Consider the following 11920-nt stretch of genomic DNA (forward strand, 5'->3'; position numbering starts at 1 on the left):
ATAAATAGGCACCCCCCCCCCCCCCCCCCCCCCACGAGTGACATCTTCTCCGCAAAATGTGCCGCTCCGTGATAATGCCGTTTGCCATCATCCCATAGGTTAACGGTTTATGTTGGAGTGCAGGAATTGCGGGGAATTATAAATTAGTGTGGGGGGTCGGGCCTGGATATTGGCATCTTCCGACAAGGGGACGCTTTTGAATATGGATGGTTTTTGCCTTGTAAGGTGAGTGGTGCTCCGTATGGCTGTCGAACGCCAACAATAAGCTTGGTTTAGCAACGACTAACGGCTTTTGGAAACAACTCTCTGGTGTGATACGCTTTCCCGCCGTACTTTTCCGGCTCCGTTCGGCAAATAGGGGTTGGGAACAGGGGGTGTAACACACGCGTTCCTCCTGCCGCGCTAAGTTTGTGTGCTTTTGCATTGTCATCGAGGCTGGCGTTTAAACCGGAAAATTTCAGCTCACTTCCTAGGGTACGGCAATGGAGACAAAGCCCGCAGCGATGCTATGGTTGAGTGCCGTCCCAGTCGCACTTCCTCGGTAATGGCCCAGCCCATTACGGCAACGAACCTAAACCAGCATCCTCGAATCCGCTCGTTTGTTGTGGAGTTCCAGATCCGATCCATATCAAACGTGCACGATAATTTTGCAGGTTCATTACCGGCATATCAAGGGTGAGATCCGCATTGCCTCAGCAGCTGGGGAAAGGCTATGACAGCTAGAATGCTTTGGGCCATTCGATCCTGAACCAGCCCTAGCAGCACCGCAAAGATTTACTGCTGGATCCACCCAGCTCGCCCGCAATCCGGCCCCGGTTCCCAGGCCCGCGGCCCTCCATAGTTCGATCACCAAGCCACCGCATTATAGTAATAAGCAAGTGCGTTCAGCCCATACGCAAAGATGAGGGCGTGCGGGTGAGACCCGCAAACTATAGATATTCGCCATGTCAGAACGTGCTGAAAATACAACCCCTGTTCTGCGTTCCTTTTCCAGAGGACGCATGGTGATCAACCCAATATCAAGCCAGCCAGCCGCGGTAGATTATTGGAAGGCCGCTGTTTTACTCCTTTCCCCGCGCCTTGCACTTCTACTTAAAACCTTTCTGTTCAAAGAAATTCACCACCGTCCGAACTGGAAACATTTCGCTTCATACTACCAATAATGGCCTCTTTAAAAAATATACTAAACCCAGTCAAGGATGAACCGGCGGATCCACTGCCCCCAAGGACGCAGGTGGACGAACTGGATGCACAGGTGGCCCAGCTAAAGAGCGAGCGCGACCACTATCGTAATGAAATGAATCGGCTGAAGGACGAGAACGACCGCTATCTTAAAATTATACAAAGCCGACCAGACCGCACCGTCATCCCTGCGGGAAACCGTGTCGAGGCCCCCCATAGCGTCGCGCCGAGGCCAGGGGAGGGCGGCCCGCAGGGGATGCCCCAACGGCCGGGGCTGCCGTTTCGGCTAGGCCAGCCACCCGGCGGCCCGCACTCGGGCGCCTCCTCGCCCGCCGGGACTTCGCCGTACTCGCAGCGCTGCCAGCCGCTTCCGCAGCACCCGCACTTGGCAGAGCATTTGCGGGCTTCCCAGCCGCAGCACGGCCGGCCGTTTTAGTCCTAGCTACCGAAGCCGGGGGCAGCTCCACGGGCAAAGAATGAGGCACACTTATCCTGCTTCAGCACGAATCCACTACATTCGTACATTTTGTAGTTTTGTACTTCGTATTTGGGAATCTTTCCGACGACAGCTAGGTCGTCGAATCTGGGTTTATAGCAGCGGTGTAATAGCAATTACGGCACTACAAACACGACCTAAAAACAGGAGTCGTGCGTTTAAACAGTCCGTTTAGGCAGGTGCTGCTTGCAGGGGCTCCTTTACGTGTTTTCTGTGTCCAGCCAACTCGGATTTTGACGCGCCTTGTACAGTGGCTTACATTTATCCTATAAATAAAAGCCCTCCCTTTTCAAAGTGCTCCTTGGGCTTACTTCCCACCTTATGTATCTACGAACTTTACCCCCAACGCTCTTTTACCCTTGCCGAACATGGACGCAACCTGCGTTGATCCTAAGCTTTATTTAGTTGTGCCTAGTTCGTCCAGGGGGAACCTTACCCCGAGGAAACCTGACGGCGATACCATTTTTCCGTCGAGAGCGACGCAGGTTGAACTATTCCAACACAAAATAATTCAGCCGGATGAGGAGCCAACTTACAACTCGTTCGAACCGCTTTATGAAGACATCATGCGTGATCGCACTCCGCCCGCCAACGATCAACCCAGTCCGGAAGACATCGCGTTGTCGACCGAAGGAGCCGGCCAGCCGGGCTCGCCCAACAACCAACTCGGTCCGGGTAAGTTTTAACGTATCCCGTTTTTTAGAAAAAAGTTAACGTAATACATGAGCATGCCAGCCGGTAAGCGGCCCAAGAGGAACAGACGCAGGACGGTCTGTATGGCCTGCCGCAAATCCAAACAAAAGGTAAGCTTGTTTCCGATTGCTGAAGTGCAATTTACAACCTTTGAACTAATAGCGCCTTTGTGCAGTGTGACTTGGGGATACCTTGCGGGAAGTGCTTGAGAGGGGGCCACCATTGCGTCTATGAGCAGCGCTCTACGGTGGAGGGGGAGCCGCAAAGGGTCGCGGCCGTACGACATGGCGCCAACGTTCAATGATTTGAGTGGCATGTATGAGTTGGCGCTTCTCTCCGACCGCGATAGCTGCATTTTTCCTGCGCTGAATTTGTTATACGATCACTTGCCTCACTGTTTTGTTTAAACTGTTTCCAAGTATTATCGGCGCGCGAGAATTCACGGAGCCGCGAAGACGACGTGAACCGCAATCAACAAGTGTGAGCGAACTAACAGGGCGTAATCCTGCATTAGCAGCGGTTCCGAAACCCGGGGTCGATCTTCAGGCTACCGGTCGGAAGCAGAACTTTGCAGTGAAACGCGCCACTGCCCTGCAGGCGCCTCAAGTCCAACAATCCGAAAAGTGTTGACGCCGTCGGCTGGGGACGCGTTCGTGCAACTTGATGAGCCGGCATGTAGCAGCTTTCGTAGCAATGAGTCAACTTCCGAATGGGGCGCCGTCTGCTCCTCCTCGTGCTTGCAGGTTACCACGGTCAACTTCTTGCCTGTGACGATGGCGATCTCGGCACTAGGAAACGGCAGTTTTTCCCAAAAGCCGGCGATATTCGGTGGCTCGCCCGTTGTTGGTTGTCAATGCCAGCCACCCAAAATGCAATTTTCTTTATCAACACGCCCCTTAAATGTCAGCAACACTGGCTTTATGCAAGACGCAGTGCCACGTATTACTCGTCCTAACCCTGCAAAGCCAGAAAAGAAAAGATGAGTGGCAGCCAAGTAGGGGGCGTGAGGCAGCACCACGAGCAGATACGCCACTGGGACCGGGGTAAACAGGCGGTGGGTAGTCCGTGGCAGGTGCTGCGCGTAGGGGTTTCATCTTCGCTTACACACCTTCCCACCCTCCCGTTGGAAGGTGTCCAGCCATCTCGTGGTAGCTTGCTGCCCCCGGCATAAACACACCTTTGATGAGCAGGCTGCATATGCAAGCCAGCAAATATCACATCCTATCGCCACCCATTCGGGCACCAGTTGACTGTGCAACCAGCAGGCTGCGAAGGCCCTTAAAGCCGTTCCTCCTGACTAGGCAACCGCGCTAGCCAAACCGGCAAATCCACATATGATTGGGTAGGGGCTTCCCTGCCATCTCCTGCTGGTGGCTGGCGCCTGCATACCGGTTTCCTAACTTGGACGGCTGGGCCGAGTTGCCTTCTTTCCGTTGGTCCATCTGGCCGTAAACACCTGGGCGTGAGCAATGCAAGGGTCCACAGCACAGTTGGCTGTCACATTCGTACCAACAAGCTGCACTGCAACCTGACGCATACTATCCCCCGCTCAGATTTTATGAAGTACCGGAACTGCGTCCTAGGGCTTTGCCGGAAGTGTCGCCGCACTGCTTTCGACCCGAGAGCGGGCAACATCACTTCCTCGGTGGGCGTCCCCCCTGGGTGAATACGCCGGCATAAAAACAATTCGGTCTGGGTAGGTGCCTGATCACCGACAAAGTATTGGGCGGGGAAGTGACAAAATGGATATTGGAGGGCTAGCTTCGGTCGCCTTGTGGCAGAGGCGCAAATGGTGGCGTGGCGAGTTGCCTTGGTTGCGCTTTGCGGCTCTGTTGGCTCGGGTGCAGATGGTTTGCCAGAAAGTAGGCCATAACAGCCCAATACCTACTGCGAACCATTGCGAACCATTGCGAACCATTGCGAACCTCCTTCCGTGCTATAAAACGGAATGAAATACCTTCCACTAGTCCTCCATGGCTTGCAGGCATCTTGGAATGGAGCTCGTCCCTTGCATCTTTTTCAAAAATGCCGGGTAACGGAGGTCAGCCTCGAGCCAGTCCCGAGTGCGTAGGCCCTTAGCCAGCCTTGTAAAAGGCTTTGCGGCTATTCCCAATTTGCCATTTGCTAAAGCTTGACCTCCCATTACAAAGCGCTAGCTAACTCCCCATCCTTCCTGCAGTGACGACCCATCCGCCGGTGCCGCCGATCAGGCCCGGCGACTCCGGCCAGCCCCGCAGCTCCCGTCCCCCTCCGCGTCCCTAAGCCCGAAGAGTGACGGGGGCGCCGCTGTAGGTGCGGGATACGGGGGAGGCGATACTCCCGTCGAAGTGGTGAATGAGCTTCAAAAACAGCCTGAAACCAGGCCCGTGACGCAAGAACAGCTCATTGCGGAGGTGAAGGGTATCTGTTCTGGGTAAGTCGGTTTCTCCACGAGAGAGAACCCTAGTCGAATTAGCGCCAAGCTGGCGTGGTTTCGGGCGCCCCTTAACTCTCCTTTCCTCCTTGCGTAGCTACAGTAACCTGTACTGATATGTACCTGTCGCCGTTTTAGTCTTGCCATGCTCGAGTCTCGTTGCATTAAAGCCGTTACAACGGAAGCCTCTCTGCACGACAACCCAAACTCGCCGCCGCCGACCAACGACCAGTGGCAAGCACTTGTATCTTTGCACGAGAAATTGCTAGACGAGCACCACGGTGCGTCCCCCCTCATTTTGGTGAAGCCCGCCCCGGCCCCTTTTCTGGCAGCCCGCTGACTTTCGTAGATTTTTTCTTAGCGTCACAACGCCCCGACGCTGGGCCAGCCCTCCGCCGCTTGGCGTCGAAGTACGCTATGCCGCGCCGCATATGGCAGCTCGGAATCCACAACTTTTTGGAGCTCTTCAAGCATCGTCTTCCTGGCTCCTCCGAATACATGTCGAGATTTATTCACTACGCTTACTCTATAATAACCCTGCTCTATGAGATAGCGCCTGCTTTCAAGGACACATGGATTGAATGCCTTGGGGATCTCAGCCGCTACATCGAGGAGGAGCTGGGCCATCTCCTGCCGGACGCGGATGCCATGGGTACAGCCACCTCCGGCAATAGGGACATCAACATCGACATTATCCTCCCGACCCCCACCAAGGCCGTGCTGGACTACGGGGATATCCTGCCGGACGCGGACACAATGGGCGTCGCTGGTGGCACATCCAAAGATGAGCAGAGCGAGTTCCCCTCGCTGGACGACCTGCAGAACGACAACCTGCGGAGCGACGAGACTCTGCCGGACGCGAACGTTACTGGCGTGGACAGCGTCAATCGTATCGGCAACGATATCTCATTGCAGCCGAATAACTCGACACAAGACATACCGGATAAGGGTTCGTTTTAGGAGCAACACAAGGATTACGAGCAGTACGGGGAGGATCGAGAGGAAGCACTCACTACAACATCTTGGTAAGTAAACAAAACGAAATACAAAGAGGAGGCAAAAGTATATTAATTAATAAATCCCACCGTTAGTCGAAAATTACCCGCGGAAGAAGACAGCACGCATCTGCGGGGGGAAATGAGTGAAATAGGGGGTAAAGGAGGCCGCTTCTTACGACGGGCTGGTTTATAATACAACGTACGAAAACGAGGCAATGAGGGGCAGGCAAATGGAAAAGCGTTCGCGGAAAACATGCACTGGACATAGTTTACGTCGGTACAAACAAAAAATGAAAATTCGATAAGAAAAATGAAGCGATCGCTGTCGGATCCTTCTGTTTACATATGTGCCGCCCAAGCCTGTCGGGATATGCTGAAACAAGCGGGGGACTCGATGACGAGGGCGACGAGATACCCATGAATCCTTACCCTCGGCCGTTCGTCGGCGTGGGCAGGTCTACCGCGAGGAGGTGAGTGCTGGTGACGCCGGGGCGGGGCCTGCACACTGCCGCCTCGGCGTTCGAGGAGTAGACGGAGATCCTGGATAAGTTACGCCCACACCCTCCTGCCGTAATGCCCTGGAGATCCCTGCCAGTGCGAGCTGACAGCCAGCCATTCTAGCTGCCGCAGGACCGCACACTCCATTTTATTCGCTGTCATTTTTTTATTTTGCTGCAGGTATGAAACATTGCCCGGGGGAAAACAAGCGTGTCGAAAGCCGCGTAAAGATAAACACGAAAACGCGTCGATCCCAAAGCCCCGTTAACTGGCGATGGCCGGTAAGTTTGCTATTTATTTTGGCCCACTGGTTTTTCTGATGGTAATGGAAGGGCTGCTGATATCTAACGGCCCAATTTCCCCATCCCTCCTCGAAATCTCATTGCCATCGCCATAAAGCAAGCCCAAACAAGGAATGAATCGCAAACGTTTCTAATATGGCTCAGCAACTGCTACCGGCTTCGGCTGCGCCCTCTGCCCCCCGCGCCGCCTCGGTCAACGTCGTCCTCGGGTCCAAGGTTGGGCCATGGCTGACGCAGACCCTGAAGCGCATTAACAGGGTCAAGCGCTCGCTCAACACCGTCCCGCAACACCAGAGGTGTTTGACCGAGACCCTGTTTTCACCAAACGCCATCTGGACTCTGGCCTCGCTCATGCTCCCCGAGGCCCCCGACTCGGTGCTCAAAAATAATTCAGATCCCCTAATGGAGGGCATACTCAACTACCAGCTGGTGCACATCGAAGCCTACATCGTTTACGTGGATATGGTCCTGCGCAACGAGGTGGCTTACAAGTTGACCCCGGACACCATCGAGGCCCTGATCGAATACCACAAGGAGGTCCACTGCGTCAACACCAAAGCGAACATTTACGACTGGGCCGGAAAAGAGCAGCAGTGTAAAAAGCTGCATAACGAATTTATCCAGGCCATCAACAAGTACGTTCTTTGCACGCATGTCTCTGCGCTCGAGGGCCTGGAAGAGGAAGGAGCCGGCGAGCTCCTCAACGGGAAGAGCGAAGATGTCAAAACCGCCATCATGGGCCTCATAAGGCCCCCGCCGCCCAGCCTACCCGTGGATATCAGTATGTGGTCCCAACCTACAATCTCGACGTCGCTGCCCGCTCCCGTCGAGTCTTGGAGGGCCCCGTCGTCAAACCCCGGCGTCGTTTCCACGACGGCCGACTCGAATCACTCCATCTGGGTGACCACGACCATGACTGAGTGCCAGCTGCCTTGGCCGACGCCGCCCTTCAGCCAGCCGTTCTCGTCCGCCGGGCACTACTTCAGCTTACCCGTCGTCCTGGGGCCTACAGGCTGCGATGGTGTACAAACGGAAAGCCCCGCGGCCTCCGCCGGGCTGTGGGGAAACCTGCCCCAGTCCGAGCTCCTTGCGGCTGGGAACACGGCAGCAGCAGCGGAAGTAGCGATAACGACCCGGCGTTACAAATGCAACCACTCGGGGTGCCAAAAGTCCTACAAGCGGGACAGCGACTTGGACAGGCATAAATTGTCGCACTTTAAGCCAAAATTCAAGTGCTCCGGATGTGGTAAAATGTTCTATAGGAAGGATTTCCTGGTAAGCGACTTATAACTTTTACGGGAAAGACCGCAGAGTTAACGCAGACAAATTTAAACATAGACTCGGCATAAGAATGAAAAGACGTGCGCCGTCGGTCAGCTTTCTATTTCCAATCGGTAATTTGGTTGGAACGGGCTTCCGATTAGTCTGGCCCCTTTTGATGCGGATTCGGATCTTGTTCCCGAAAGGGCGTCGGTAAAACAACTGGTTATCAGGTACATTTGTCACGCCGTGCCCAAATGGCTGTTCAAGCAAAGCGAGTTGAAATTTATAGTTTCTAAATAAGTTTGAAGCTCGGGCTCAGCCGTCCACAGTACACGGACCACACTTTACTTTAACGTACGGCGACTCGCATTCAATTAACAAACTGCACTGGGCCGGAACGCGAGCTCGGCATCCACGCGCCCGTCGTGTGGAAGCGGTGGGGACGCTCGCCGCCGCTGGGCAGCCTGTCGAGTTCGTTCGCGAAGTCGGTCCAGGCCCCGGCGGCGCGCGGCGGTCGGGCGGCTGGCTGGCGGCTGGCTGGCGGACGAGCTCGCGGGTGATTTTGAACTCCCTCGAGTCGCGGGCCTGTTCGTTACTCCGTCCCGTTTCCGCTTTTGGGTCGCGTCGTACCGAGTCGTCGTAAGCGCAAACGGGGGGGGGGGGGGGGGGGCGGTTGGCTCGAATAGCTCCTCCGCCGGCTTGAACGGTAATGCAGTTCTCATGTGCCATAGTGGAAGGTGGGGGATAGAGCTGCGCGAAAGGTGATTGAAAATGACAACGGACGGAAGATTTGTGAAAACATGGAGGGCGAACACTCTTTTATATTGGTGCAAAGGTACATGTTGGTTGGGGCTAAACTCCGGCTTTCCCCTCCCCGGCTTTCTCCTCTGTGGCATTTTCCTCCCCAAGCTTCTCCTTCCCGGCTTTCTCCTTTGCGTAGCGCTTTAGTAGTTTCAACCATTCGTGACGCTCCAGCCCCAAAAACCGGCAAAAGTCGTACCATGCATGAGTGCGTGAACCGTCGGCGTTTGTGTCAATATTTTCAAGATCGATATATTTACTCAGTAGGTCCTCTAGATCTTTATCACTCATTTGATCGCCGTCGCTTGAGCTGCCGTCGTCGCTTGAGCCGCTGTCGTCGGGGCTGGGTTTTCTTTTTTGCGGTCCTGCGCGTTGCAGCCCTGCGCTCGGTTAGCACCCATTTTTTTTTTCGTTCGGATAAAAACTAACCTGCTGTTGTTTTCTCTTGCCAGCCGAGACAAAGGTCCAGACGGGAATCACTTCTTGGCCCATCCTGCTGTTTTGGGGAACATCGGTGTTCATAATATTCATGGTGTTTTCTTTGGTGGATAGCTGCTTGGAAATGGGGGAAATCAGAAACGGCGAGAACAGAGGCAAGGTGGGGTTTTATGTTCGCAGTAGCAACCAGCACACGGTTGGGCAGAGCAGCCGGTACTGGCAAGGGTGGCGGGCTTTGTGGTGCGTTCACATAAAAGAAGTTGGCTGCGAAGCTGCGTATGCAGGGGCCAGGATTAGGGCGGCGACTTTCAAGCGTCGCGGACGGCCAACGGATTTATGCATGCTGTTAAGAAATTGATGCGGCGGACCGTCGAGAAATTCGTCGCCAAAGATCGTGTCTCCGGCCCTCGCAAAGACGTATGCTGCGAGGGTCGACCACTGTCTTAAGCCTGACGGGGCGCTCAAAGGCCCCTGCCGTTAGAACGCTGTCTTTTCGCGGCAGAACGTGGCGTGTTGCATCAAAGGACGGTAGTGCCCCCTTTGGGCTTCCCAGACGGAGTCCCCACGGACATTAATATTGTGTCTTTTGATCTTCTCTTGTAGCGCTAATCGTATCATAAAGATAGGCTTAAGTCATCCCATCATTTGCAGTGTTTTCTCTCCCTAAATAAACGTTAATTAATTTACACGCGTTGTTCAAATGTTCCTCTGAGTCCTACCAGGCAAATAAACGCTGGCGCCGTAGGTGGGATTTACTGGGTCGAAGTTGGGGGTTTATGGAGCCCCAAAGCCGGCGCGTCCCCTCCCGGTTTTGCTTCTTGCTCCCATCTAATAACCATGAATCCCTCCATTCTGTGAGTTACACTTTGGCACACTACGGGCCGGTCCCTGAGTCTCCTTACGCTATCCCCTTGGGCGTTGACGTCCCGACGACGTTAGATAGGCTGAGGCGAGAGTGATCCCGCCACTACCGGTTCATTATCATGACCCCGGGTTCGAATCCCGTCGGGATTTGGTCCCTGGTTTCATGCCGGCCTCGACTCGGCACTCGGATATGCCTTCACGCCCGCTTGCCGTAAAGTTGACCAAAGTCGTGGAAGGCGAGGCGACGTTGGTTGCGAAAGTGTGGTGGGGTGGTTAGATCCCTGAGCATTACCTGAGCACTTATTAATGTGGAAAACAGAACGGTGATATCGCCACGACGCCGCATCAAGCAATAAGGCCTGCATTAACACACCATCAGCCCCTTCACTGGACTTCCAACCTTTTATAAATGGAACCCGGACGGGTATCAACGTGCGCATCTCGAATTGAGGGGCGCCTCGGTTGCGCACGTTTATTTGGGCCCAGAGTAAGCCTTTTAATCGGGTTTATATTGTCTTATACTGCAGCAATGGCTGGTCGACAACCCCTCCCCCTCCATCGTATTTGCGTAATCCGCTTTGCAAGCGTTTAAATTATGCATATGTCTAATTGTTTGCACCCAGGTACCGAAATGTTCCCGCCAAACTGGACGTGCGAGTTTGCACGACGATTCGCGTTGGGATGCAGTGTTGACGCGACGAATACAGTGTGATAAATTTCATCCTTGGGTTTTTCGCTACAAAACGCGTTCCGCTAAGCCACGTCAGCCACAAATTATGCATAACCGCTGCCCGGCGCTGCCCGGCGCTGCCCGGCGCTGCCCGGCGCTGCCCGGCGCTGCCAAAGCCCTACCAATTACCAAGCGCGTCAGCTACAAATCCACACGTAGTCCGCATTAAAGTGGCAGCTGCCCCACGTCACGCGAATCTTCCACTCAAGCATCGCTCGCTCGATTGAGCCGGCCTGCGAAATACCGAACGCTTCAACCGCCGACCGATTGTCGACGCTGCCCCGCACGCAAAGGCCAGGACACTTGGGGCTTGATTCGTGTCTCGAATCAATCCCCTTCGAGCACCCTCCTGGCTGTCGGCCTGTCTGCTTCGGTCGTTGCTGCCGCCACCTGTCCGTTTTCAGGGGCGCCCGTTTGTTGCGCTTTTAGAACGCCTCGCTGCGCAAATGAAACGACTCCCCAACCCGGCAAGCGAGGCCAAGGCTGCACTCACGCACACACACACGCACGCACTCATCCAGCCCAGCCCTGCCCGGCACCTGCCTCGTCCCTCTTTAACCACGAGCCACCCCAATTGCGTTTCGACCCCACGACATACAACGAGGTCGCTCAGGCCGACCAGCAGCAAAACGCAAACTTGCTTTGTCGCATCGTCCTGCAGGCCGGAGCATTATCGGCTTCCCGAGCGAGACTGCCAATCACAAGCTCGCTCCTTATCGTGCGCGGCCTCCGCCTTTTTTGTGTCCCTTGATGGTGAGCAGGCTTCATGCTTCTTTCTGCTTGTCAGTCATACTCCCCTCGTATCCTCCCAATGCCAAACCTTCCGTCTAACCGTTACGATCAGTCTAGGAACCACTCCCAACGACCGAGGCAATTCGCCGACGACCTTGTCCGCTCGATCCTCGATGACCGCCCGGTTTGACGCGATGGCAGCCCTAGCCAGCGATCCCTTCGATGACGCGCCTCCCGAAGTTAAGGAATACATTTCCAACGGACCCGATGAGTTCCAGCGATGGGTTCGAAGCAAACTGGGAAGCCGCCCCCGCGCCCGCGACCGCGACACAAAGATCCGGGAACTGGAGGAAGAAAACACAAGGCTTAAAGAGCAGGCTAAGGAGAAGGCCCAGCAGCAGGCTGAGAAGCAGGCTGAGGAGATCAGACGGCAGGCCGAGGAGACCAAAACTTGCGGGCCGAGCTTGAAAACTGCGCAAAGCAGCAGAAAGTACAGCCGGGACCAGTGAG

The 11920-nt window shown here is 54.9% G+C and overlaps 5 protein-coding genes across 5 annotated transcripts in view; all 5 read left to right on the forward strand.

The window, feature by feature from the left end:
* The first annotated feature begins 1182 nt into the window (after positions 1–1182).
* GGTG_06801 (hypothetical protein) lies at positions 1183–1752 on the forward strand. Its single transcript, XM_009224623.1, has one exon. The coding sequence runs from the start codon at positions 1298–1300 to the stop codon at positions 1616–1618; it is 321 nt and encodes a 106-aa protein (XP_009222887.1). The 5' UTR covers positions 1183–1297; the 3' UTR covers positions 1619–1752.
* A 254-nt stretch (positions 1753–2006) lies between these two features.
* GGTG_06802 (hypothetical protein) lies at positions 2007–2798 on the forward strand. The gene is made up of 3 exons (XM_009224624.1): positions 2007–2353; positions 2414–2481; positions 2547–2798. Exons 1-3 carry the CDS (start codon positions 2047–2049, stop codon positions 2673–2675), a joined length of 504 nt encoding a protein of 167 aa, XP_009222888.1. The 5' UTR covers positions 2007–2046; the 3' UTR covers positions 2676–2798.
* Positions 2799–4263: 1465 nt separating this feature from the next.
* Positions 4264–6112, forward strand: GGTG_06803 (hypothetical protein). The gene is made up of 5 exons (XM_009224625.1): positions 4264–4434; positions 4551–4784; positions 4923–5065; positions 5134–5809; positions 5876–6112. The coding sequence occupies exons 1-4, from the start codon at positions 4397–4399 to the stop codon at positions 5742–5744; spliced, it is 1026 nt and encodes a 341-aa protein (XP_009222889.1). The 5' UTR covers positions 4264–4396; the 3' UTR covers positions 5745–5809; positions 5876–6112.
* Positions 6113–6717: 605 nt separating this feature from the next.
* GGTG_06804 (hypothetical protein) lies at positions 6718–8405 on the forward strand (the record flags this gene model as incomplete). The annotated part of the gene is made up of 2 exons (XM_009224626.1): positions 6718–7701; positions 8250–8405. 2 exons carry the CDS (start codon positions 6718–6720, stop codon positions 8403–8405), a joined length of 1140 nt encoding a protein of 379 aa, XP_009222890.1.
* A 2319-nt stretch (positions 8406–10724) lies between these two features.
* The window catches only part of GGTG_06805 (hypothetical protein), a gene marked incomplete at its 3' end in the record, with an annotated part of 5234 nt that continues 4038 nt past the window's right edge, over positions 10725–11920 (forward strand). The window contains exons 1-2 of the mRNA XM_009224627.1: positions 10725–11460; positions 11523–11900. Of these exons, the coding sequence (XP_009222891.1) occupies positions 11429–11460; positions 11523–11900 (410 nt within the window). The 5' untranslated portion in view covers positions 10725–11428. The remainder of the gene's footprint in view (positions 11461–11522; positions 11901–11920) is intronic.

Source organism: Gaeumannomyces tritici, assembly GCF_000145635.1.
Source record: "Gaeumannomyces tritici R3-111a-1 unplaced genomic scaffold supercont2.3, whole genome shotgun sequence".
NCBI lineage: Eukaryota > Fungi > Ascomycota > Sordariomycetes > Magnaporthales > Magnaporthaceae > Gaeumannomyces > Gaeumannomyces tritici.

Coding starts and splice junctions, on each gene's coding strand:
- GGTG_06802 (XM_009224624.1), top strand. CDS start 2,047: ATGGACGCAACCTGCGTTGATCCTAAGCTTTATTTAGTTGTGCCTAGT. Junction 2,354..2,413: donor CAACAACCAACTCGGTCCGG/GTAAGTTTTAAC, acceptor TGAGCATGCCAG/CCGGTAAGCGGCCCAAGAGG. Junction 2,482..2,546: donor GCCGCAAATCCAAACAAAAG/GTAAGCTTGTTT, acceptor GCCTTTGTGCAG/TGTGACTTGGGGATACCTTG.
- GGTG_06801 (XM_009224623.1), top strand. CDS start 1,298: ATGAATCGGCTGAAGGACGAGAACGACCGCTATCTTAAAATTATACAA.
- GGTG_06803 (XM_009224625.1), top strand. CDS start 4,397: ATGCCGGGTAACGGAGGTCAGCCTCGAGCCAGTCCCGA. Junction 4,785..4,922: donor GTGAAGGGTATCTGTTCTGG/GTAAGTCGGTTT, acceptor TCGCCGTTTTAG/TCTTGCCATGCTCGAGTCTC. Junction 5,066..5,133: donor ATTGCTAGACGAGCACCACG/GTGCGTCCCCCC, acceptor TGACTTTCGTAG/ATTTTTTCTTAGCGTCACAA.